At 49.1% G+C, this 27,043-nt stretch overlaps 1 protein-coding gene across 2 annotated transcripts in view; it reads right to left on the bottom strand.

The window, feature by feature from the left end:
* LOC142245186 (aldehyde oxidase-like) overlaps window positions 1–27,043 on the bottom strand; it is a 314,224-nt gene that overhangs the window by 134,734 nt on the left and 152,447 nt on the right. For both annotated transcript variants that reach the window (XM_075317642.1, XM_075317641.1), the window contains 3 exons: window positions 22,958–23,127; window positions 21,449–21,575; window positions 12,644–12,766 (listed from right to left, as the gene is read on the bottom strand). In XM_075317642.1, the coding sequence (XP_075173757.1) occupies window positions 12,644–12,766; window positions 21,449–21,575; window positions 22,958–23,127 (420 nt within the window). The remainder of the gene's footprint in view (window positions 1–12,643; window positions 12,767–21,448; window positions 21,576–22,957; window positions 23,128–27,043) is intronic.

Genomic DNA, 27,043 nt, shown 5'->3' on the forward strand with positions numbered 1-27,043 from the left:
CCCGAAAAGTAGACAACCACCCACAGAGAGGGATAGGTCCAGCAACAGGGCCTGTAGATCCCACGGGTCAGCGTCAGATGGGCACGGCTCCTCAGGCATACAACAAGCCGGGAGCGGACTCCCGTGTTCCATACCGGGAGGTCCAACGCAAGCAAGCACAGTGCAGAGGGAAAAGACGGCGACCACCAGCCCGGGTGGGGGAGCAGAGTACAACCGGCCGCGGCGGCCGGCCACCAGCACCTTGGTTTACCAAAAGACTCGTGTGATTCATTTAAGTGTGAGTAACGAATCATCCGCTGGTACGTCCGGGGGCGCGAGTGTGACGCCCTGGCCGGGCCAGGTAGTCACAAATAGGGCCCCGCATTACACCTTCCCTCATAGGTAACACACAGCCAACCACAAAACCCTAGTTACCCCCTCAGGGCTTGATAGACACACCAGGGGGCGGAACCAGGCGGTTGGACGATGCCCACCTAGGAGTTTTAGACAGCCTGGGGTGGGGAAAAGTCAGAGAAAAGTCAGAGAAAAGTTAAAACAAATGAGATCAGTTTGAGAGTTCAGTGAGAGTGGAGGTCAGGCCTGTGTCTGGGCCTGAGACAAACTGACAGGTACCAGGGTGGGAGCCCTGGTGCCTTTGGCTAGGAGGGGTGATAGCAGTATACCAAAACAAGTAGATCCACAGTAATTAGACAAATTAGCTGGACCAGAAGTGCAAAAGAAAGACAAGCTTAAAATGTAAGTTTTACTAAATATGCGGATAAAAGTGAACCGTAGCTCACAGGTTAAAAACCTAGGTGGCACAAATCCACCCAATGTGAACAAACAATGGGGTGTGAACACATGAGCCCAGAACAAACTGCCTCAGTAGGTAAACACCAATGGAGGATAAATCACACAGATTATGATATAATGGCCCTAACTGAGGCACAGACACACAAGAATATTCCTGTCACAACCCCATCCAGGGGAGGATATGAACTTGTGTGTCTCAGGCAGAAACTCCTAAACCCATAGAAACCGTACAAATAATGAATCCCACACAAGGTGGGAACGGTCTTACCGGGTCCAGAGATCATACACGGGCATAAACATAGGTTGTCGGTTCATACAGGGGGCTGTTTAAACAGCATATCCAGATCCCTCAGACACCTAAACCCAGTCAGGCATATAGTTGCAGTACCCACTCCCACCGTTTCAAAAAGCAGATCATCAGGGAAGTTCCAATGGGAAAAAGACGCTGTCAAACGATATCTTCACCGGATGACAATCAACAGATGCTCAGGTCACTAAAAAGAAGCAGACACAGAAGGTAAGCCCAAGGGCTGCCTGTCAGGCCATATGTGTTATGCCCATTGGTTCTAAACACTCACCGCATCATGGCGCACATCAGGACCCAATTCACAAAATGCCGCGCTTGGCGTCCGGCTGGACACTCCATATATAGCCCGGCGCATGCGCAGACAGGTCCGTCACCGGTGACGTTCACTCCCAGAATACCTTCGGGCCGGAAGTGACACGTCATCGATCGCCGCGTCGCTAGGAAAGCGTCACAGCCACTACCCGATGTATCCACATCCGGGTAGATGGAACGCAGGCTAATCCATCACATACAACAGCACAGGGCGTAACCATAGTGATATGGGCGCCCTGTGTATTAGCCGCGAGTAATCAAATAATAGAAGGCACGTAGGTACAAGTCCATAAGCGTGCCGGTATACAAATGCAGTGTCGATGGTCAAACTAATAAAACGGATGATAAAGGTGACCTGTGGTTGTGGCAAATTGTATGTGGGCAAGACGATCAGGGAACTGAGACGCAGAATAGGGGGACACAAGGGTGACATCCTTAAGAAGAATGATACACCGGTGGCGAGACACTTTAACACCTTCCACAACGGTGACCTAGGAAGCTTTAGAGTAATGGGCATCGACTTGATTCCCCCCCCTCAGAGGGGCGGCAATTGGGACAAGATCATTCTCCAGAAGGAGTGCTTCTGGATTTACAGTTTGGACACGATGGTACCAACAGGACTGAACAAATCCCTGTCCTTCACCCCCTTCTTAGGAGCACCCTAGAATTAGGGTGGTTATGAGGAGGGATAGCCGACGCCCGAGTGGGGGCACCACAGGCGTGGGATTACTAGGGTGCCGACCCCCACATGATAGGTAGGGCTTCCTCTGCGGTAGGGCCAGTGGTTAGTCTGCACTCTAGTTCCCTTTCCGTCCTGACCATGACTATCCCCCTACAGTGCTAGCCCTCTGGGCAGGGATGATCCCCTTGTGCGCCCCCTTCTGGTTACCCCCCGGTTTGTTTTCTGTTTTGTTGCCCTTAGACAACCCCGGGGGATGTATGGGGTGGCTGCCCCATCCCCTGATACTGAGATCACCCCCTTTGGTACTACCTAAAGTCCCCTCCCCCACCCCCCTCCCCATTTTCCCTACACTCCTCTTGCAGAAATGCCTTCCCAATGAACCTGGATACCTCCTATGACTGACCTAGGTCCAGCCTTTTCTATCATCCGTTTTATTAGTTTGACCATCGACACTGCATTTGTATACCGGCACGCTTATGGACTTGTACCTACGTGCCTTCTATTATTTGATTACTCGCGGCTAATACACAGGGCGCCCATATCACTATGGTTACGCCCTGTGCTGTTGTATGTGATGGATTAGCCTGCGTTCCATCTACCCGGATGTGGATACATCGGGTAGTGGCTGTGACGCTTTCCTAGCGACGCGGCGATCGATGACGTGTCACTTCCGGCCCGAAGGTATTCTGGGAGTGAACGTCACCGGTGACGGACCTGTCTGCGCATGCGCCGGGCTATATATGGAGTGTCCAGCCGGACGCCAAGCGCGGCATTTTATGAATTGGGTCCTGATGTGCGCCATGATGCGGTGAGTGTTTAGAACCAATGGGCATAACACATATGGCCTGACAGGCAGCCCTTGGGCTTACCTTCTGTGTCTGCTTCTTTTTAGTGACCTGAGCATCTGTTGATTGTCATCCGGTGAAGATACCGTTTGACAGCGTCTTTTTCCCATTGGAACTCCCCTGATGATCCGCTTTTTGAAACGTTGGGAGTGGGTACTGCAACTATATGCCTGACTGGGTTTAGGTGTCTGAGGGATCTGGATATGCTGTTTAAACAGCCCCCTGTATGAACCGACAACCTATGTTTATGCCCGTGTATGATCTCTGGACCCGGTAAGACCGTTCCCACCTTGTGTGGGATTCATTATTTGTACGGTTGCTATGGGTTTAGGAGTTTCTGCCTGAGACACACAAGTTCATATCCTCCCCTGGATGGGGTTGTGACAGGAATATTCTTGTGTGTCTGTGCCTCAGTTAGGGCCATTATATCATAATCTGTGTGATTTATCCTCCATTGGTGTTTACCTACTGAGGCAGTTTGTTCTGGGCTCATGTGTTCACAGCCCATTGTTTGTTCACATTGGGTGGATTTGTGCCACCTAGGTTTTTAACCTGTGAGCTACGGTTCACTTTTATCCGCATATTTAGTAAAAGTTACATTTTAAGCTTGTCTTTCTTTTGCACTTCTGGTCCAGCTAATTTGTCTTTGGCTAGGAGGCAGACGGCGGTCTCCAGCTGCAGGAGCCGGGAAGACGGCTCGGTGGAAGCGAGGTGGACCGGGACAGGGTAGTGGCCCGCCGGTACCGACCCGGGGAACCGACTCGGAAACCGAGCACAAAGGGGGGTACTCAGACCCTGAAGCTAGGTCCAGAAGCGACTGAGGGCTAGCTAATTAACTGATTGCAGCCAGGACTAAAGGTCCTGTCCCATCCAAACTCCCGACTGAAGGCAACAGCCCACCGAGGGGGATAAAAGTGTGGCGCCCCAGGACCTGGTCGCCACAACAGCATTGCCCTCCCAAAGGGTTAATGCTGAGCCTGGAGGTAATTGGGAGATCTATTGGCCAGTAAGTTTAACACCCAACGCAGTTCTCCCTCCGGCCAGCAGAGGGAGCTCTGAACCTGGAATTTCAGGGAGGATTCCTTAAGTCTGGCTGGAGGGAGGAAGTAGTGGTTAGTCTGTAGACAGGAGTGAAAGAGGACAGACGGAGAGTAGTGCTGCCTTGTAGAACTGGGGCCTAGAGCTGGGATAGCTTGGCCCAGTGAAGCAAGAGGTGCAGAGAGGCACAGAAGAGACTCGGACATCGGAGTCTGTGGTTGCCAGGGCATAAAATCCATCCCTGGTAGCTGAATCCGGAGGGCAGGAGAGCTGCAAGCCCCCTGGCCCAGAAGCAATCTGAAGGTACAGCTGCATCCCAAGGGCCCGGTGTTGACTCCAGCAGAGAAGCACCAGAGAGGGCCTGCGCAGTCTACCACACAGAAAAAGGGACGAACCACCAGTCCCAGCAGCAAGAGGGCAATTGCTAACCCAAAGTGCAGTGTCCTAAAACAGCAAAGAAAGATTAGGGAGTAGGCCTCATACTCAACTGTCCAAAGATCACCCCAGGCACTTCCAGGCTGGCCGGACCATCTTTACCATCTGTGACGGTCTCCCTGGACTAAACTTCTGCCGAGTAAAAGAGGAGAAGGTAAAGAGACTACTGTTTGTGCCTGTTTCTTTCATTGCTTGTCGGCCCTGCACCGTGTTAGTCACACAACACCATAGACTTCCACAAGCACCAACTGTGTCCCGGGGCACCGCTCCACCTGTGGGGAGCAGTACCACCATTGCTGCCACTTCATCACCCCGGAGGCCTTACACAGCAGCGGCGGCTTAATAGCCGCATACCACAGGTGGCGTCACGAACACAAACTTAAAGTCATCAGCTACATATTCTACTGACACCCACCAGGGCCACGGAGCCGGGCCCAGCCACCACTGACTACCACCGGACTAGTCCGGCCCGGCACCGGGTGTCCCATTGCCCTGGGGTGGGCGAGTCAATTTTGGCGTCACGAACAGGATTTCGTGCCCGGTCACACCGGGTACTGTGCGCCTGCAGGAATTGTGCTTAAAAGACTGTGTACTGTCTGCAAACTGCTGCCGCCATTAGCCTCGCCGAGCGCAGGAAGAAGGGGGGCGTGCCTGACAAAGAGCGCGAAGGGAGCGCGCCATCAGAGCAGAGCGCTGTTAACCCCGCGCGACCCAGAAGGAAATTTGAAAAGTGAACGGAGCCTGGTAAGGTTCACTAAGGGGGAGGAAGATGTCCGACTCAGAGGGAGAGCAGGTGGCTGCCATCGCCCGAGGCGCCGCAGCACCGGCCGAAGCAATCCCAGTCGCCGTCGCCCCAGCCCCCGCTGTAGCGCCGGTAATGCCGATCACAATGCCGTACATCCCGGGAGCAGAATGGCTGCCGCAGTACTCCGGGGAGTCCCATACCTTGAGCGACTTCAGAGAAAGCCTGCACAGCTTGTTCCGGGTGTATCCTCTGACTGAGAGCCAGAAGGTAAGCATATTAATGGGACAGCTAGCCGGCGCAGCCCAGCGTGAAGTGAAGTCCTGGCCTGATACAGATAAAGGGACAGTAACCCAGATATTGGCCAAGCTAAAGAGTACTTTTGACACCCGCACCGCAGCAGAGATAAAGATGAAATTCTTTGGGTGCAAGCAGCGGGCCACAGACAGCATAAGGGACTATGCCTTAAACTTGCAGGAGGCCCTGAAAGCAGTTAAACAGGTGGACCCAGAGAGTGTACGTGAAGAACACAAACTCCTAACTGAGCAGTTCATAGAGGGGCTCCGGTCAGATGCCCACAGGACCCAGCTGCGTATCATGGTCCTGCAGAACCCTGCTCTGGACTTTGCAAAGTTTAAGGACCAGGCCATCCGGGTACTGAGAGAATCTACACCGAATGACCCGGTACCCCTCCGGCCTCTTGCTATCACGTACCCCGGGGTGGTGCCTGCAACACGAGCTGCTGCAGGGGCTGAGGCGCAGTCCCTGGATAAGGATCCCACTGCAGAGCTCAGACAGCAGGTCCAGGAGCTGACCAAGACTGTAGCTGCCCTTGCCAAGACCGTGCAGTCTCTACAAGTGACCCCATCGCCTGCAAGAATCGAGTTGGCCTCCAGCCCAGATGACGTCCCATGGATGCGACAGAGGAGGATTCCGCCGACCCGAGGAAAAGACACAGACCGGTATTATTCAACAGGACAACCGATCTGCCGCCGCTGCAGCCAGGCGGGCCACATTGCACGACGCTGTCCTTTAAATGGGCCGAGCCTGGGGCCAGGAGCCAACCCCCAGGTGTAAGGAAGTCCGGCTCAAACCCCAGCCGCAGCAAGTATGTGGGAGGACGACCGGTCCTTCCTATTGTGCTGGATGGGATCCCTTTGAATGCCCTCCTGGATACGGGGTCCCAGGTAACAACCATCCCCTACAAACTTTACAAAAGATATTGGGCTGATTCAGACATTGACCATGGCCCAGATGATGATTTAACAATTGTGGCCAGTAATGGTCAGCCCTTACCTCAAATTGGGTACAAAGAAGTAACCATTAAAGTGGGGCGGGTAGAATTGCCATATCAGGGGATGATAATTGTAGATATAGATCGCAAAGAATCTGACCCACTGCTAACCATTGGTACAAATGTGATAGAAAATTGTATTGCCGAAGTGATAATTTTGTTGCAACAGGCGTCTGAAACCGCCAGCTCCGGGCAGCAGCGTGCCCTACAGAGGGAGATCAGAGCCCTGATGAGGAGGCAGCAGGTAGAGCTGGCCGGAGGAGAAATTGGCAGTGTGAGGGTAAGTGACCCCCTCCCCATTGCAATACCCCCAAGAAGTGAAATGTTGATATGGTGTCGGGCAGCAATAGGCCTCAAGGGTCAGGATTACCATGCCTTGGTAGAACCGGTGTATTCAGACAGTAGGCCTGGAGTCCTGGTAGCCAGAGGGGTAGCAGACGTCCGCAAGGGGAGAGTGCCCGTCCGTGTCCTGAATTGTGGGGAGGAGGAGGCCAAATTGCCCCGGTACGCCACGGTAGCAAAACTGTACACTGTCAGCAACAATACCATCAAAGCAGTGGAACCCTTGATCCCGTCCGACCAGGCGGAAGACAATGGCTCCAAGGGGCAGCTGGAAGACTGGTGCCAAAAATTACATGTGGGCACCGACTCCACCCCCTCACACCAAAAGCATGGGGTTTACCGGGTGGTACAGGAGTACGAGCGGGTCTTCAGCAAACACCCCCTAGATTTTGGGCAGGTGAAAGGGGTTAAACATCAAATCCCCACGGGTGATCATCATCCCATTAAAGAGAGATACCGCCCTGTACCCCCCGCACAGTATCAGCGTGCCAAAGAAATGTTGCGGGAAATGAAGGAGGCTGGGGTTATCAGAGATAGTTGTAGCCCCTGGGCAGCTCCACTAGTGCTCGTAAAGAAAAAAGATGGTACAATGAGAATGTGTGTAGATTACAGGCAAATTAACCGCATTACACATAAAGATGCTTATCCACTGCCCAGAATAGAGGAGTCACTAACAGCCTTAAAGTCAGCTAACTATTTCTCCACCTTGGATCTCACCAGTGGGTATTGGTAGGTTCCCGTGGCAGAGGCGGACAAGGAGAAGACTGCATTCACGACACCAATGGGCCTCTGTGAGTTCAACTGTATGCCATTCGGGCTCTGCACCGCTCCAGGGACATTCCAAAGGCTGATGGAGTGCTGCTTGGGCCACCACAACTTTGAAACCATGCTGTTGTACCTGGATGACGTCATAGTCTACTCCAAGACTTATGAAGACCACCTGAGGCACTTAGCAGAAGTGTTTGAGTCCTTGTCGAAATATGGCCTGAAGATAAAGCCGTCCAAATGTCACCTCTTGAAGCCAAAGGTACAGTACCTGGGTCATGTGGTCAGCGCGGAAGGTGTGGCACCTGATCCGGAGAAAGTCACCGTCATCAAGGACTGGCCAAGACCCACCACGGTAAAGGAGGTGCGGCAGTTCCTTGGGCTGGTGGGCTACTACCGAAGGTTCATTGATGGTTTCACCAAGATAGCAGCGCCCCTTCAAGATCTCCTGGTGGGCCAACCAAAGCAGGCTAAGAAGCAGAGCCCTCCATTTGAATGGAGCAGCCAACTAGAAACATCCTTTGTCCGGCTGAAAGGGGCTCTCACGGGAGAAGAGATTCTGGCCTACCCTGACTACAGCCAGCCGTTTGTACTGTATACAGACGCCAGCAACGTGGGACTGGGAGCAGTTCTGTCCCAGGTGCAGGGAGGCAGAGAGAGGGTGATAGCGTACGCCAGTAGGAAGCTACGGCCCACAGAAAGGAATCCAGAAAACTACAGTTCCTTCAAGCTGGAGTTCCTCGCTATTGTTTGGGCAGTGACTGAACGCTTCAAGCACTATCTGGCATCGGCCAAGTTCACCATCTTCACGGACAACAATCCGTTGACACACCTGGCAACAGCCAAGTTAGGTGCGTTGGAACAGCGATGGATGGCCCGGCTGTCTAACTTTGACTTTACCATCAAGTATCGGGCTGGCAAGAAGAATAACAATACTGATGCGCTGTCCAGAATGCCTCACTTACCCGAGTCTGGAGAAGACCTGGATGAACTCGAAGAGATAGAGTTACCGGCTTTCCATCACCAAGGTGTTTCCCAGTGTGAGCATGCTGTAGGAGTGAAGCGCTCGAGCCAGCACGAAGTCTCGGTCAACCCATTACTCCACCATAATTGGGAAGAGACACAGAACGGTGACCCGGCCGTGCGATTGGTCAAAGAAAAGCTAGCACAAGCTGAGACTCATCTTGGCCCAGATGCTCCAGAAGAAGCCCAGCAGTTGTGGAAGGAGAGGGGACGACTGTTCACCTATCAAGGCAAGCTCTGTAAGAGATATGTCAACTGGCGAACGAATGAACTCGTCTGGCAGATAGTGGTTCCGCAGAGGGATGCTCCAATGGTCCTAGCAGCTTATCATGATAATGCAGGACACTTTGGGTGGAAGAAGTTGGAGACCCTACTCCGTGATCGGTTCTACTGGGTGCACATGAGAAAGACAGTCGAGAAGTGGTGCCGAGACTGTGGTCCGTGTAACCTGAGGCGGAAAGATGATGCTAGCCAGAGGTCTCCCCTACAGCCAATTGTCACGAAGCAGCCCCTGGAGTTGGTGGCTCTGGACCACGTGAAGTTAACACCAAGCCGGTCAGGTTATGTGTACGCCCTCACCATTGTGGACCATTACTCTCGTTTCCTGGTAGTAGTGCCCGTGAAGGACCAGACAGCCAGAACAGCAGCGAGAGCATTTCAGGCCTACTTTTGTCGACCTCACAGTTACCCTGAAAGGGTACTGACTGATCAGGGTCCTGCATTCGAGGCAGAAGTGTTCCAAGAGTTCTGTAACATGTACGGTTGTAAGAAAATCAGAACCACACCGTACCACCCCCAAACCAATGGATTGTGCGAGAAGATGAACCATGTGGTTATTGACATGCTCAAGACTCTACCTTTGGAAGAAAGAAACCAATGGCCAGAAAAGTTACCAGATCTGGTAGACTTGTACAACCATATCCCGGTGAATTCGACCAACTGCAGCCCTGCTTACCTGATGCGAGCCAGACCTGGCAAGTTACCCGTAGACTTTGAGATGGGGACTGTGTCACCTGAGGCGGTTCAGGAAATAGAGGATTGGGATACAGAGCGGCAGCAGCGGTACCGTAAGGTCCAGGAATGCGTAGAGAGGAGCCTGTCTCAAGCAAGAACGAGACAAGAGCAGCATTACAATCAAACAGCCCCAGCAACTCCCTTAGCACCTGGAGAACAAGTCCTCAAGAAGAAGCGGAGGACGCATAAATTGGATGATCAGTGGGAAAACGAGCCCTACACCATTATCCCCTCCAACTTTGACAATAGTAAGGTATGCCTCATAAGCAAGGATGAAGGCAAGACCTATCAAGCAATTTCTCGAGACCGCCTGAAAGCGTGCCCTGAACGGTGCAGAACCCAAAAAGAAGTAGAAGAAGTACAAGAAAGTCCCCAAAGTCAAGAAAAAGAGGAAGAGATGATCCAAACAATCCTTGGAAAATTCCCCAAAACTTGGACCCGAATTAACAATGCCATAGTGGTACCAGTCTTGACGTTCCCGCAGTTGGTCGAGCCAGAAACAGACGGGGTTCCAGATCCACCTAAAGAACCGGACGCTCCAACACGAGGTGACACGCCAGCAGTGGAACAGGAGGTTCAACCCCCTGCCAGTGGTGAACCTGCCGTACCCTTGGCGAATTTGAGATCCCATAGGCAACCGACATGTATCCCTGTCAGGGTTAGGCCTACCAATCACACGGGGGGGGCAGACACTCTAAGTAGTCAGGGACAAACCCCAGAGCTACGCCGGTCCCAACGTAGCACTCGGGGACAGCCCCCTCCAAGGTATAGAACATAGAAAGTAAAATATCTAACAGAATGTAAATAGTTATGTGAAATGTCTGTCATGTTGTGTATAAAATGCTTTTTGTCTTAGGTGATTAAGTAAATGGACAATTGGGCCACTGGACTATGGGTGGCCAACACCTAAATTGTTCATAGTTAGCACCAGTGTGCTCAACACCCCTGAAGAAAAACCCGTCCGGCGTGCATAGAGTGGGGTCATCAATGCTCTGACGCACGCCCAGAGCCTACGTTGGGGGTTTGATCGCGGCGGGTCCCCCATGGAGCAGTATAATGGACACCCGGCAGGGAGCCACACTGGACTCTTATAGTAATGTTTAAGTTTGTAACGTTCAAGTAATGCGCCTCCCATAATGGGATGAAATGTTCTAACATGTCATGTTTGTTTCTACAGTCCGGGAGTACTGAATTTAACTAAGGGGGAGTGTGGCGCCCCAGGACCTGGTCGCCACAACAGCATTGCCCTCCCAAAGGGTTAATGCTGAGCCTGGAGGTAATTGGGAGATCTATTGGCCAGTAAGTTTAACACCCAACGCAGTTCTCCCTCCGGCCAGCAGAGGGAGCTCTGAACCTGGAATTTCAGGGAGGATTCCTTAAGTCTGGCTGGAGGGAGGAAGTAGTGGTTAGTCTGTAGACAGGAGTGAAAGAGGACAGACGGAGAGTAGTGCTGCCTTGTAGAACTGGGGCCTAGAGCTGGGATAGCTTGGCCCAGTGAAGCAAGAGGTGCAGAGAGGCACAGAAGAGACTCGGACATCGGAGTCTGTGGTTGCCAGGGCATAAAATCCATCCCTGGTAGCTGAATCCGGAGGGCAGGAGAGCTGCAAGCCCCCTGGCCCAGAAGCAATCTGAAGGTACAGCTGCATCCCAAGGGCCCGGTGTGGACTCCAGCAGAGAAGCACCAGAGAGGGCCTGCGCAGTCTACCACACAGAAAAAGGGACGAACCACCAGTCCCAGCAGCAAGAGGGCAATTGCTAACCCAAAGTGCAGTGTCCTAAAACAGCAAATAAAGATTAGGGAGTAGGCCTCATACTCAACTGGCCAAAGATCACCCCAGGCACTTCCAGGCCGGCCGGACCATCTTTACCATCTGTGACGGTCTCCCTGGACTAAACTTCTGCCGAGTAAAAGAGGAGAAGGTAAAGAGACTACTGTTTGTGCCTGTTTCTTTCATTGCTTGTCGGCCCTGCACCGAGTTAGTCACACAACACCATAGACTTCCACAAGCACCAACTGTGTCCCGGGGCACCGCTCCACCTGTGGGGAGCAGTACCACCATTGCTGCCACTTCATCACCCCGGAGGCCTTACACAGCAGCGGCGGCTTAATAGCCGCATACCACAGGTGGCGTCACGAACACAAACTTAAAGTCATCAGCCACATATTCTACTGACACCCACCAGGGCCACGGAGCCGGGCCCAGCCACCACTGACTACCACCGGACTAGTCCGGCCCGGCACCGGGTGTCCCATAGCCCTGGGGTGGGCGAGTCAAAAGGCCACGGCTCAGAGATCCCACGGGCCAGCGTCTGCGGGCAAAGGGCTCCTTAGGCAACCACAAGCCGGGAGCGAGCTCCTGAAGTTGCAAGCGCAGGCAGTCCACCATTCTAAACAGGTGCAGGAGAAAGACAGAGACCACCAGCTGGGTGGGGGAACCAGAGCTCAGCCGGCTGCGGGCACCGACCACCAACACCTTGGTTTAACAGAGACTCGTGTGTTTTCTAATAGTGAGTACACCAGCACCCTGCGGTCGCACTACGAGTAGAATAAGGCCTCATCCAGACGTCCGATTTTTCTGTGTACAAGACAAATGGACCGATTTTTTTTTCGGATCAAATTTTGATCAAAGTTTGATTGGAGTGTTGATTGAATGTCCTCAGTTTTTCTTATACATTGAGAATAAAAAAAATTCAGCCCACACACTGATGGATGTCATCCGACTGCTGTCCGATTTTTTCCTATACTCTTGCATTGCTGATTTTGATCCATCATTTGGATCAAAATCAGACAGATCTTTGGGTTATTTCACTCACCATCCAGTCCACGAAAAATTACAGACATGTGAATGGTACCATAGATTCTACCTGGAAACCGTGAAATCCAAGGATATCACTCAGACACAAAAATAGGATGTCTGAATGAGGCCCCAAAGAGATAAATATTGCAGGTCTAAGAACTGATGGAGTAAAGTGAGAAAGGTCTCTATATGCTGCATATTTTAATAGCCATTTGGATACTTTGGAAAGAAAATATAATAAACATTGTTCTTACCTCAATAGTGAAAATCGCTGGTTTTATATCTTCATAGATGATTTTCACCTTTTTGGCGGCTTGTTTTGCATGCTCTGGTTTGTCAGCCACAACAGCACAGATAATGTACCCGACACACAGCACCTTCACAAATACATATAGAACGGAGTTTTGTTATTCGTCATAAGAACCATGAAATTTGCTGTTATTTTGAAAAAGCCTTAGCAATATATGAAACTGACAGGTACAATGGAATCTGATATATAAAGCTGAGTGTATGTGTGTGTGTATGTATGTCCGCTAAAGGAATCCGCACCGTCACATTTACAATCACAAAATTTTGCACAGACACCCCATGTGACTCAGGGAACATCATAGTCTATATTTTGACAGGAAAATTTCACCCCGTGCTTTACAGTTACTGTCCAAATAACCTGCCTCCATTAAAGTCAATGGAGCTGGGTCATTAATAGCAGCTCTGATTGGTTGCTATAGGAACAAAGGACATTCTTAGTATAAGAAGCTTATGTGTGAGGTAATATGATTTCTGTGGAGAGACAGACACAGACGGAGACAGACAGACATAGGCACAGACAGACATAGGCAGACAGAGAGACTGACAGATATAGACACAGACAGGCAGACAGACATAGGCACAGACAGAGAAAGAGACAGAGACAGAAAGACAGGGAAGACACAGAGAGGGAAAGAGACAGACAGGGAAAGAGATAGACAGAGGCAGACAAGGAAAGAGACAGACGGAGGCAGACAGGGAAAGCGACAGACAGGGAAAGAGACATAGACAAACAGGGAAAGAGGCAGACAGACAGACAGGGAAAAAAGAAGACAGACAGAGACAGACAGACAGAGGCAAACAAGGAAAGAGACAGATAGATGCGGAAAGATACAGACAGGGAAAGTGACAGACAGGGAAATATACAGACAAACAGACAGACAAAAAGACAGACATGGAAAGATACAGACACAGAGACAGAAAGAGGCACAGAGACAAACGGACACACAGAGACAAACAGACCAGAGAGACAGAGAGGTAGAGACAGACAGAGACAGACAAAGACAGACACACACACACAGACAGACAGGCACACAGATAGACAGACAGAGACAGACCAAGAAATAGACAGACAGAGAGGCAGACAGAGAGAGGCAGATAGACAGAAAAAAAAATACAGAGACAGACAGGGAAAGAGACAGGCAGAAATAGACAGATAGAGAGAGACAGACAGACAAAGAGATACAGAGACAGACAGAGAGAGACAGACAGAGACAGACAAATAGAGACAGACAGAAAGATAGAGAGAGACAGACAGACAGAGACTGGGAGAGAGGGAGAGAGAGATAGTTACTATCCCGCACAACACCGGGTACTACAGCTAATTTAATATAAAATTTGAAATCAGAATTTTGCTGGGCATACTGGTTGTTTTTCTTCTCCCATTGACCTACTCCATCAATTTTTCCTTTGGTTTACTATTTAAAGGTTTTTCACTTGTTTTGTTGTACAGTAGTGGAGGGAGTAGGCCACAAAGCAGCACAATCTTTCATACGGTTCATTTGCTGTGTTTCTAATACAATACAGGACCCAGCACAAACAATTCTCAACTTTTTATGGATAATATTCCTTAAGTGCCAGTGGCTGTTCAAACATAAACATAAACGTGCAATCTGCCCTTCTGCATGGTACCTGCTCCTCCTTGGTTATGGGTCCTGTCCCTTTGGTGTTGCTAAGAACAGGTATACACAAATCCTTAGGATCACTCTGCACCACACCCACCAGGCACCCATTGGGCAGCCTGAGGGGAATAGGGCCGCTCATATGGAGGGATGGTAGAAGGAGGGACAGAAGTGTCAGGCAGTAGTCAGAGAGTCTGAGTGAGCCGTGACAGGAAAAGGTCACGCTGCAAAGCTGGGCTCCTGTACCCGTCCCAGGTGCCAGACGTTGGCCTGGCCTGGAAGGAGCTGAAAACCCGGTCAGAGGGGGTAGTGACAGGGGGCACGGTACTGCCACGGAGGGCAGTTCGGCTGCCTTGTGCTGCAACCGGGCAGGGGCCAGGGCACGACGGGGTACGCGGACCCTAGGCTGGGAAGTAGCTTTATACAGCACAGTAATTCACCTGACGAGGACGGAATCTTCACTAGCGCAACGAGGGGGATAGGACTTTCCAAAACCGTTCAGAAAATCCCAAGCGTGAACTCTGAGAGCAAGCTCTCTCCGCTAGCCACACGGGTGAGCGGGACCCAAGTAGTTTCAGGCGAAAGGGATCCACAAAGAGTAAACACAGTGCCAAGGGAAAAAGGTTTCAGACCAACCAGCAACGCCAAAAGGGCACGGACCCAGCGTGTTCAGACAAAGGCTACAGGGCATTCAGGACTTTGGTTTACCCGTTGTCGGTGTCAGCATCTCTGGACTGTGTGAGTACGTTGTGCCCCTTTACTCCCGACGGTTCCCCAGCCTTCCAACACCGAGCCCCGGGACACCTTCCCGCTGCCCACGGAGTGGTTAACATCACAAGCTGCTATCCCATCGCTCCCGGGCGCTCTCTCCCAAATGCAGCAGCGGTGGTATCCCACTTTTATCACGACCCGTGGGTAGCGTCACAAACATTACTCAATTTTTCCACCCCTTTTGTAAATATCTTTTCCCCCTTTTCACTTCGAGCGGCCGCGCGACTCCGCCTCGGATCCGGAGACCCCTCGAGCCACTGTGGATCTGGATCCGAGCAGCCCGTCGGCTGTCGCTGGGCCGGCACATACTGTACAGACCAAAAGTTTGGACACACCCTCTCATCTCTAGAACAACTGTTAAGAGGAGACTTTGTGCTGCAGGCCTTCATGGTAAAATAGCTGCTAGGAAACCACTGCTAAGGACAGGCAACAAGCAGAAGAGACTTGTTTGGGCTAAAGAACACAAGGATGGACATTAGACCAGTGGAAATCTGTGCTTTGGTCTGATGAGTCCAAATTTGAGATTTTTGGATCCAACTGTCGCGGGCGGGGAGGACGCCGTCGCTGCTGCGCTCTCGCTAACGCTCGGGTCCAGCGCTTCTGCGGCTGCTGCTCGGTGGCTCGAGCGGTGGGCCGGATCTGGGGACTCGAGCGGCGCTCCTCGCCCGTGAGTGAAAGGGGTGGTTGGTTTGGGGGATTTAGTTTGTGACGCCACCGACGGGTCGTGGTGAAGATGGGTACCACCACTGCTGGTGACGGGGATCCTGGGAGCGATGGTAGGGAGCAGCTGGGATGTTGTTTTCCCCCTCCGTGGGTAGGGGTCGGTGGTCCCGGGGCCCGATGATGTGACGGGGAGGCAGGGTTGGCGAGGTGCAGGGTTGCAGGGACAGCGCAGCGCAGTGCCAGATGGCACGGGTGTGCTCACTCAGCAAGAACGGTACAAAGTCCTCGGTAAACCAAACGGCTGGATGGACGGGTCCCGCAGCCGGCTGCAGTGTTTTTCCCCGGACAGGTGATGGCGGCTGTTTTTCCCTGCACCTTGATGTACTCCTTTGACTACTGTGGATCCCCAATGGTAGTCCGCTCCCCGGTGTATGGGTACCGGAGGAGCCCGTTTGCCCGCAGGTGCTGGCCCTTGGGTCTCTAGCTTTAGGCGGTAGCTGCATACCCTCACGGTGTGGGCGGTTGCCTTTAATCGGGACTTTTGCTGTTATGAAACCCCTGGGGTTCCAGTCACATTCGGATCTGACTATTGTCGGCGGCTCCAAGCCTGGTCGGGGTCCGATGACCCTGCCTGTGTGTGCTGGCTTCACTTCGCTCCCCGGTCGGTACCGGCGGGCCGGCGGCCGACCCCGGTCCTACGGTTCCGCGTTGCTCCACCACTCCTGCAGACGGCCACCACCGTCTGCCAACCTTGCTGTCAGTGCCCGGGCCACAAACCCAGACACCCAAGTGTTTACTCCTCTCACTTCAAACTCCAAACTCTGTCTGTCACTTTTCCCGCCTCCAGACCTGTGAACTCCTCGGTGGGTGGGGCCAACTGCTTGGCTCCGCCCCACCTGGTGTGGACATCAGACACTGGAGGGAGGCAACAAGGGTTTTGTGTTTGGCTGGTGTCCCTGTCTAATGGGGGTGGGGTGTTTGTGTGTTATCTGTGACAACCTGGCTAGGCCAGGGCGCCACACAACCACCGTGTCTTTGTAGAAAAGGTGAACGGATGGACTCTACATGGCTGGTTCCCACCGTGAAGCATGGAGGAGGAGGTGTGATGGTGTGGGGGTGCTTTCTTGGTGACACTGTTGGGGATTTTTTCAAAATTTAAGGCATACAGAACCAGCATGCCTACCACAGCATCTTGCAGCGGCGTACTATTCCATCCAGTTTGCGTTTAGTTGGACCATCATTTATTTTTCAACAGGACAATGACCCCAAATACACCTCCAGGCTGTGTAAGGGCTATTTGACTAAGAAGGAGAGTGATAGGGTGCTACGCCAGATGACCTGGTCTCCACTGTCACCAGACCTGAACTCAATCGAGATGGTTTGGGGTGAGCTGGACCGCAGAGTGAAGGCAAAAGGGCCAACAAGTGCTAAGCATCTCTGAGAAGGAACTCCTTCAAAACCATTTCCGGTGACTACCTCTTGAAACTCATCAAGAGAATGCCAAGAGTGTGCAAAGCAGTAATGAAAGCAAAAGATGGCTACTTTAAAGAACCTAGAATATATGACATATTTTCAGTTGTTTCACACTTTTTTAAGTATTTCATTCCACATGTTTTAATTCATAGTTTTGATGCCTTCAATGTGAATCTACAATTTTCAGAGTCATGAAAATAAAGAAAACTCATTGAATGAGAAGGTGTGTCCAAACTTTTGGTCTGTACTGATATATATGTATATATATATATATATATATATGGTACGTCTGAGTGCTCACATAGATATAGTATGTCTGAGTGCTCACAGATAGCTATGGTATGTCTGAGTGCCCACAGATACAGATATACAGTAGTATGTCTGAGAACTCACAGATACAGATATAGTATGTCAGAGAGCTCACAGATACAGATACACCTTTTATGTCTAAGAGCTCACAGATACAGATATAGTATGTCAGAGTGCTCACAAATACAGATATACAGTAGTATGTCTGAGTGCTCACAGATACAGATATAGTATTTCTGAGTGCTCACAGAAACAGATATAGTATGTCTGAGTGCTCACAGATACAGATATAGTATGTCTGAGTGCTCACAGATACAGATATAGTATGTCTGAGTGCTCACATGTACAGATATCATATGCCTGAGTGCTCACATGTACAGATATCGTATGTCTAAGCGCTCACATGTAAAGATATAATATGTCTGAGTGCTCACAGATACAGATAGAATATGTCTAAGAGCTCACATCAACAGATATCGTATGTCTAAGCGCTCACATGTAAAGATATAATATGTCTGAGTGCTCACAGATACAGATAGAGTATGTCTAAGAGCTCACATCAACAGATATCGTATGTCTAAGTGCTCACATGTAAAGATATAATATGTCTGAGTGCTCACAGATACAGATAGAGTATGTCTAAGTGCTCACATGTACAGATATCATATGTCTAAGTGCTCACATGTAAAGATATAATATGTCTGAGTGCTCACAGATACAGATAGAGTATGTCTAAGTGCTCACATGTACAGATATCATATGTCTAAGTGCTCACATGTAAAGATATAATATGTCTGAGTGCTCACAGATACAGATAGAGTATGTCTAAGTGCTCACATGTACAGATATCATATGTCTAAGTGCTCACATGTAAAGATATAATATGTCTGAGTGCTCACAGATACAGATAGAGTATGTCTAAGAGCTCACATCAACAGATATCGTATGTCTAAGTGCTCACATGTAAAGATATAATATGTCTGAGTGCTCACAGATACAGATAGAGTATGTCTAAGTGCTCACATGTACAGATATCATATGTCTAAGTGCTCACATGTAAAGATATAATATGTCTGAGTGCTCACAGATACAGATAGAATATGTCTAAGAGCTCACATCAACAGATATCGTATGTCTAAGTGCTCACATGTAAAGATATAATATGTCTGAGTGCTCACAGATACAGATAGAGTATGTCTAAGTGCTCACATGTACAGATATCGTATGTCTAAGTGCTCACATGTAAAGATATAATATGTCTGAGTGCTCACAGATACAGAGTATGTGTGAGTGCTCACATGTACAGATATAGTATGTCTGAGTGCTCACAGATACTGATATAGTATGCATAAGTGCTCACAGATACAGTATAGCATAGTGCTGTTCATTGTTTTAATGGATAATTCTTAAAGGGAGTTTGTCATCGGGTTTCTGCTCTTTAATCCGAGAGCAGAATGATGTAGTCTCAGATATCATGATTCTATCAATGTGTCACTGTCTGTGCTGTACACTGTGGTTTCTATTAAATCATTGTTTTATCAAAAGGATATTAGGACTAGTTGTCTCGTACGATGTAGTCCTCCTGCTCTGTATAACCCCGCCCCCACCACTGATTTGCAGATTTCTGCAAATGTACAGTGTATACAGATATCTGACAATCATTGGTGTGGGTAGGGGTTATACAGGCCTCAGTCTTTATAGAATTGATAGATCTGCAACAGAGAAAACCATGATTATAGCTAAATTGCAGCAAATTGCCCAGTAGATGACACATCGCTGAAATCAGGGTCTCTGCCCCTACATCAAGCTGCTCTTGAATAACATAGGAAACACCTGGTGACAGATTCACTTAAAGATACTATTGTAACTTCCCTTGTGAGGTCCATTTTAATTTTAAAATAAATGGTTGCTTCTTCACACTATGTTATGGTCCCCTTCTTAAATCATTATTCCAGCGGGAGTTTTTTCAGCCCTGTAGTAGTGCTTTAAATCTAAGTCCTCTGCCCCCATTCTTACACTTACCCTCCGATGCCTTCATTGTTTTTCAGCACCGCTCCGGTCCCACAGTGCAATCTTCTGCCCATAACTTCTGACTGGTCGGAAGTCAGAAGTTACTTCACAAACTCTCAGTACAAATCTATGAGAGCCAGAATAAGGCTCTGATAGACTAACACTGAGTTGTGGCCCCCAGTGCGCTCCATGAAACAGTGGAGTTGCTAGTAGGTCACAAATCGCCGGAGCCTGATGAGAGCAATGCTGGAAACAGATGAAGATGGCAACAGGTGAGTATAAGACCATGGGCAGCAATGTAAGATGATCCATTATGGCTGTCATGTAGAAGCAATTTAACCTATTTATTTATTTAAATTTCCCTATTATGTATTTTTACTGGGATTCCAGTGAGGTTTATCCTGTCATTAAAATGTCCTTTTGAAATATCTATCTTTACACTCTAACCAATTTTGTAATTAGCTTTACTATAAAGTGCCCTACATTTCTCCCAATTGTGCTAATTCCTAAATATGATTTGTCGACTTAACTCTCTGTGATGTTTCATTTGAGAGGAGACTCAAAGTGTCATTAGGAGGCTGGAGCTTCACTCACTTCCCATCAGATGGTAACACTCCTCCTGAAACAGGATGTCATCATGGGACTCAGGTGCAGTTATTTACTTCAGTTTCATTGCCACTCTCTAAGATATCCTGGTTCTATGCTAGTGATAGAAACTGTGGGAGAGGCGAGTGCAGCGCTGGCACCCTACTTCTGTCCCTACCACTGCAGCTCCTAACTGTGAGACAAAATGTCATCAGGGGGCAGAGACAAAAGCAGTGTGGGCGACAGCAATGCCACCACATAGCTTCTATCACTGCCATCAGGATAGGGAATAACTCCCCATAGGATAGGGGATAACCTACCAGTTGCCAGATGTCTGAACACTTGGGCCCCCAGCAATCCAAGAACCTGTGTGAATGGAGCGGTAGTCAATCATGTACATTCTTATATGTGCCGAAGACCAGCAGAGTGGAGAGCTAAACTATTTCCGTTGGTCAAATAAGAATGAATGGAGCAGCATTGCACATGATTGTGCTCCATTCACACGGGGCTCCTCAAAGCCCTGGTTTTCAGATTCGCTAGGGCCCCCACTAGTGGAAGTTATTCCCTGTCCCAGCGATAAGGGATAACTTCCAAACTTGAGCATAGCTATTAAAGAATATTGTCTGATTCAGGTTCTGGGAGATTACTGGCACACTAGGCACGGGGAAGTACCAAGTGAATGGCAAAAGGGAAGGGAAACCCTGTGTCTAGGGAAAGGAAAGATGGTGACCCCTGACCAAACCTACTGCTGGTCGCTGGGGTCCCTCACCACTCTAGATAGGTTCTGCACTAATGCGCCGAGCTGGATGCTTGATCCTAAGTATCTCTAGTGCTGAATCCTAAATAGGGAACGGATGGGATGAGCTCTTCATCAACCCCACTAAACACTATAGAAAAGACACAAGGAGGACACACAGGGGGAAAATGCATGAACTACTCATCTACGGTTGACACAGGTAGAAGTTCAGTAAAGTATTCAGCTAAGATACCACAGAGGAGTACAAGCCACCTTCTTGCAACCAAGGCTTGCATGAACTGAAAATATCACTAGCCCCAGTCCAGGGAAGGAAGGGAGTATTTAAGAATCAAGATAATGCTGATGAACAGCAGCTGGGTGGAAGGCGAGCTCCTGCTGGGTCCGAAAGGGGAAGAGATGAATCCAGCAGGAAAGCTACCTATACACATGAATACTGACAGCAGGAGCAATGGAAAGTCAGGAAGCATTCTGGCCAGCCAAATACTGTGACCTTCTATCGCCAGAAACCACATGACTGTCTGTCATCCATGCCACACTTGTGATAATTACACTATATGACATACCTTGTCGTCTGCCAATAACTGGTCAGGCCAGTCATAATAAGAAAAGTTATTTGTTCCAGGAACATCTTTGGCAGTGATGACGTCACACACTCCTGGCATGCTCAGCGCTTCTGTTACATCTAAAGATCTATGACAGACACATAGAAATACAAAGGATCAAATAGTGAAAAAAGGATGGAAAAATGTTGTAAAATAATTAAATTGTCTCTTCAGGGAGGAAGGAGATAAGCTCTAGCGCCACCTATTGGAAGTAGCAATCCTAAAAGTCCAAAGTTGCTCTTTAACAAGCCTTTTCATATGAGCTAGGATTTATGCCAGCTCAGAACCTCAATTTGCAGACACGGTGTTTTGGGATGCTTGTCCCTCGTCAGTGTAAAGTATGAGATCTGATCTGGCTGTATGAGAAGTTCTACTGGGGTCTAAGAGGAATTTTTTTTTCCTTGCGGAGACTGACAAACCAATCTGGCTGTCAGTTGTGAGGAGTCTTATAGCTGCAATGCTCCTCTGGGTAATATTCAAATTGTTACTTCAGGGACGAAGGAGACAAACTCTAGCGCCACCTATTGGAAGTATAATGCTGACACTGTTATGGAGGAGATCTGCTGCTGATGCACTGTTATGGGCATGGTCTGCTGACACTGGTATGGAGGAGAGCCACAGGTTGTGCAATACTCTTGTGTGGGGATAATAGTTTTGCACAACCTGTGTGGTCTGAAGCTGTTGCCAAACTACAGCTTCCTGTCCAAACATGATGGGAGTTGTAGTTCTGCAACAGCTGTGTGGCACTGTGGCCCTGCAGTGGAATTTGCCTATGTTAAAGGGAATCTCATCAGGTGATTTTTTTTTTTTTACTACCATACAAATGGTATCCTGAAATAGGGCTTGGGCAGCCCTTTCAGGATATGTAACTTTTATTGCTCTATCTTCTACGGTTTTCTAGCTATAAGCTCTGAAAAATTCAGTGTCACACGCTGACTAGTCAAGCAGATGTTCATCCAAAATGAATATTCACTTCTCCCCACATCCATAATCCCACCCACCGCTCTGCATTGGTGTCAGTGATAGTAAAAATCTTCAAACTCATTTACGATCACTGACCTCTGTGCCAAGAGGGGGGTGGTATTATCGGTGAGGGGAGAAGTGAATATTCATTTTGGATCTACTATTACTGATGCCAGCGTCGCTCACTTTGCGCTGCCGGGACACCTCCTCTTCCCAGCCCAGGGGGCGAAACATTGCTCCACCACCACTGCCCCCTACCCCCACAGCGAACAAGGTAAGCCACATTCTGGCAACAAGATGCAGCCCCATTTATTGTCGAATTTGGAGGAAAAAAAGTGCATCTGAAAAATATGGTAATTTATGCCAGAATTCTAATTTTCTTATCTATAATCCAAGCTTTTGACAGACCAGCTGCTCGTAATATCAAAATCAGTTCTATACGATACTGTATATGAAAATAATCAAAAAGAAGAACAGTGTGACCTTATTACTATTAGGTATACTCACATGATTTTCGCATGAGCTTTTGAACTTGTGACCAAAGCCAAAAACAGCTCTCCCTCTATGGCAGGCATGTCATCACAGTATACTGCTTCCCCAGACACTTGCATCATGGCTGTATGGTGAACAACTGGACGCCCAACAGCATCCTGAGTAGGTTGATGAGTTGTAATGTCCTAAGAATTATATAAGAAAATGATATCTAGACATTCTACTAAAATGAGTAAAAGAAGTCCCCCTCACCCGTAGACCCTTGCCCGTCTTCGCACAGTGCAGTGATAAGAACGGTAGCGGAGCGGTACGCTCCATCCTTCATTATTCTCCCACTGTGCATGTGCTCTATATCTCAGCACAGCGGAGAGCGGTGACGTCACTACTGCGCGCCTCTGTGCTGAGACATTGAGGATGCTCTGACCGGAGCAGCGGGGGAACGAGGAGAGGTGGGTACTTGTTTATTTTTTTCTTAATCAGTGAGTACACAATCACCCGAGGTCTATGGGGATGCATTAAATGTTATGTGGGCTGCCTAATACAATATGAAGGACTATGGTGATACCTTATACATGGACTATGGGGGTGCATTATAATATATGGAGGACAATGGGGGTGCATTAAATGGTATGGGTGCTGCATAATACAATATGAAGGACTATGGGGGCTGTATTATAATACATGCAGAGCTATGGGGGCTACATTATAATACATATAGAACTATGGGGGACATTATAATTACATGCAGGACTATGGGGGCTGCATTGTATTATATGGAGGACTAATGGGGTTACCTTATACATGGAATATGGGGGTTCATTATAATATATATATATAATATATGGAGGACTATGAGATGCGGTATAATATATAGAGGACTATGGGGTGCATTATAATATGTGGAGAACTATGGGGTGTAGTATAATATATGGAGGACTATGGGGTGAAGTATAATATTTGGAGGACTATGGGGCAGCGTTATAATATATGAGGACTATGGGGAGTCCATTATACAGTAATACATGGAGGACTATGGGTGAATTATAATACATGGAGTACTATGAAGGCTGCATTATAATAAATGAAGGAGTATGGGGGCTGCATTATAATATATGGAAGACGATGGGGAGTGCATTATACAGTAATACATGGAGGACTATGGAGGTGCATTATAATACATGCAGGACTATGGGGGCTGCATTATTATTCATGGAGGACTATAGGGGCTGCATTATAATACAATGAGAGCTATGGGGACTGCATTATAATATATGGACTACTATGGGGGCTGCATTATACATGCAGGACTATGGGGGCTGCACTATACATGCAGGACTATGGGGGCTGCATTATAATACATGGAGGACTATGGGGTGCAGTGTAATATATGGAGGACTATGGGGTGCTGTATATAGAGGACTATGGGGTGAATTATAAAACATGAAAGTCTATGGGAGGTGCATTATAATAACTGGAGGACTATGAGGGCTGCCTTATACATGGAAAACTATGGGATGTGCATTATAATACATGGTGAACTAAGGGGGTGCATTCTAATATATGAAGGGTTATGTGGGACCCATTATACTGTATGGAAGTCTATGTGGCGGCCATTATAGTATTTGGAGAGCTATGAGGGAGCCTTTATACTTTTTGGAAGGCCATTATACTGTTCTCAAGCAATTATGCAGTGTGAAGGTTTGTGTGCTGAGGGAAAGATGTATAGCAGAGCATGGGGAAGCTGGGTACTGATAAAAAGAGGGCTTTCAGATCATGGGAAACCTGGGTGGTGAAGGAAATAGCCAAGTGTCAGTGTCACTATCCCGTATCCTTAATGTCAGTGTCATTATCCTATACCCTGAGTATTGGTGCACGGTGGGTGGGGCCCAGGTCCAAACTTTGCATTGGAGCCCACCAAACTCTAATTACACCACTGATCACTACTATACCTTTCTCAATGATTTCATCAGGTAAAGCAATATAGCACTTCTGATGCTGAAATATAAGTTCAATGTATTGTCTTTACCACCTGCTTTTGTCAATTGGTTACTATGATGAAAAAATAGAAACAAAATTTTCAAAACTTCCCAATTTATTCCACATTGAGTATGATTGCGACACACAGAAATACATGAACTTATGACTCGCCCACCCCAGGGCTATGGGACACCCGGTGCCGGGCCGGACTAGTCCGGTGGTAGTCAGTGGTGGCTGGGCCCGGCTCCGTGGCCCTGGTGGGTGTCAGTTGAATATGTGGCTTGCTTGTTAATGGTTGTGTTCGTGACGCCACCTGTGGCATGCGGCTATTAAGCCACCGCTGCTGTGTGAGGCCTCCGGGATGATGATATAGCAGCTATGGTAGTACTGCTCCCCACAGGTGGAGCAATGCCCGGGGCACAGTTGGTGCTTGTGAAAGTCTATGGTGCTGTGTGACTAACACGGTGCAGGGCCGACAGGCAAGGAAAGAACCAGGCACAAACAACAGTCTCTTTACCTTTTCCTCTTTTACTCTGGGAACAGTCCAGTCCTGGGAGACCGTTACAGGTGGTGATGGGGATCCGGTCGGCCTGGAAGTACTTGGGGTGATCTTTCTGGCCAGCTGAGTATGAGGCCTACTCCTGTACCTTTCTTGGTGATGATAGGACCCTGCTTCTCTGAATCCAGCAATGGCCCTCTTCGCTGCTGGGACCAATAGCACGTCCCTTCCCTCTGTAGGTGGCTGCGCAGGCCCACTCTCTGGTGCTTCTCCGCTAGGGTCCACACCGGGCCCTGATGCTGCAGCTGTACCTTGGATGTGTCTGGGCCAGGGGCTTGCAGCTCCCCTGCCCTTCGGATTCGGCTACCAGGGACGGATTTTATACCCTGGCAACCACAGACTCCGATGTCCGAGTCTCTCTGCTGCCTCTCAGCTACTCCTGCTTCTCTGGGCCAAACTGCTCCAGCTCTAGACCCCAGATTCACAGGACAGCTCACTCTGTGTCTGTTCACTTCTGCTGCTCCCTACAGACTCTCTAACTCCTCCCACAGGTCAGGCTTAAGGAAGCTCCCTGAAACTTCAGGTTCAGAGCTCCCCCTACTGGCCTGAGGGAGAAACTGCGGTGGATGTTAACTTACTGGCCAGTAGATTTCCCCATTACCTCCAGGCTCAGCATTAACCCTCAGGAGGGCAATGCCGTTGTGGCGACCAGGTCCTAGGGCGCCACACTCCCCCTTAGTTAAATTCAGTACTCCCGGACTGTAGAAACAAAACATAACATGTCATACATTTCATCCCAATATGGGAGGCACATTCTCTTTAACGTTACAATCTTAAACATTTCTATAAGAGTCCAGTGTGGCTCCCTGCCGGGTGTCCATTACACTGCTCCATGGGGGACCCGCCGCGATCAAACCCCCAACGTAGGCTCTGGGCGTGCGTCAGAGCATTGATGACCCCACTCTATGCACGCCGGACGGGTTTTTCTTCAGGGGTGTTTGAGCACACTGGTGCTAACTATGAACAATTTAGGTGTTGGCCACCCATAGTCCAGTGGCCCAATTGTCCATTTTCGCAATCAAAGAAAAAGAAAACATTTTGTGCACAACATGACAGACATTTTGCATAACTATTTACACTCTAATAAGTACTCTTTACTTTATACAGTAGACTCCCTATACCTTAGAGGGGGTTGTCCCCGAGTGCTGCGCTGGGACCTACGTAGCTCTGGTGTTTGCCCCTGACTACGTGGTGCGTCTTCTATCTCAGCACTACAGGTGGGCCTAACCCCAATAGGTAAGCGTGATGGTTGCCTTTGTGGTCTAGGAGTCGCCAAGGGTATGACAGGTTCACCACTGACAGGGGGTTGATCCTCCTGTTCCACTGCTGGCGTGTCATCTCGTGCTGGAGCGGACGATTCTTTAGGTGGATCCGGAACCTTTTCTGTTTCTGGCTCGACCAACTGCGGAAACGCCAAAACTGGTACCACTATGGCATTGTTGATTCGGGTCCAAGTTTTGGGGAACTTCCCAAGGATGGTTTGAATCATCTCCCCTTCTTTCTCTTGACTTTGGGGACTTCCTTGTACTCCTTCCATTTCTCTTTGGATTCGGCACCGTTCAGGG

Source organism: Anomaloglossus baeobatrachus, chromosome 7, assembly GCF_048569485.1.
Source record: "Anomaloglossus baeobatrachus isolate aAnoBae1 chromosome 7, aAnoBae1.hap1, whole genome shotgun sequence".
In the NCBI taxonomy this organism is placed as follows: Eukaryota; Metazoa; Chordata; class Amphibia; order Anura; family Aromobatidae; genus Anomaloglossus; species Anomaloglossus baeobatrachus.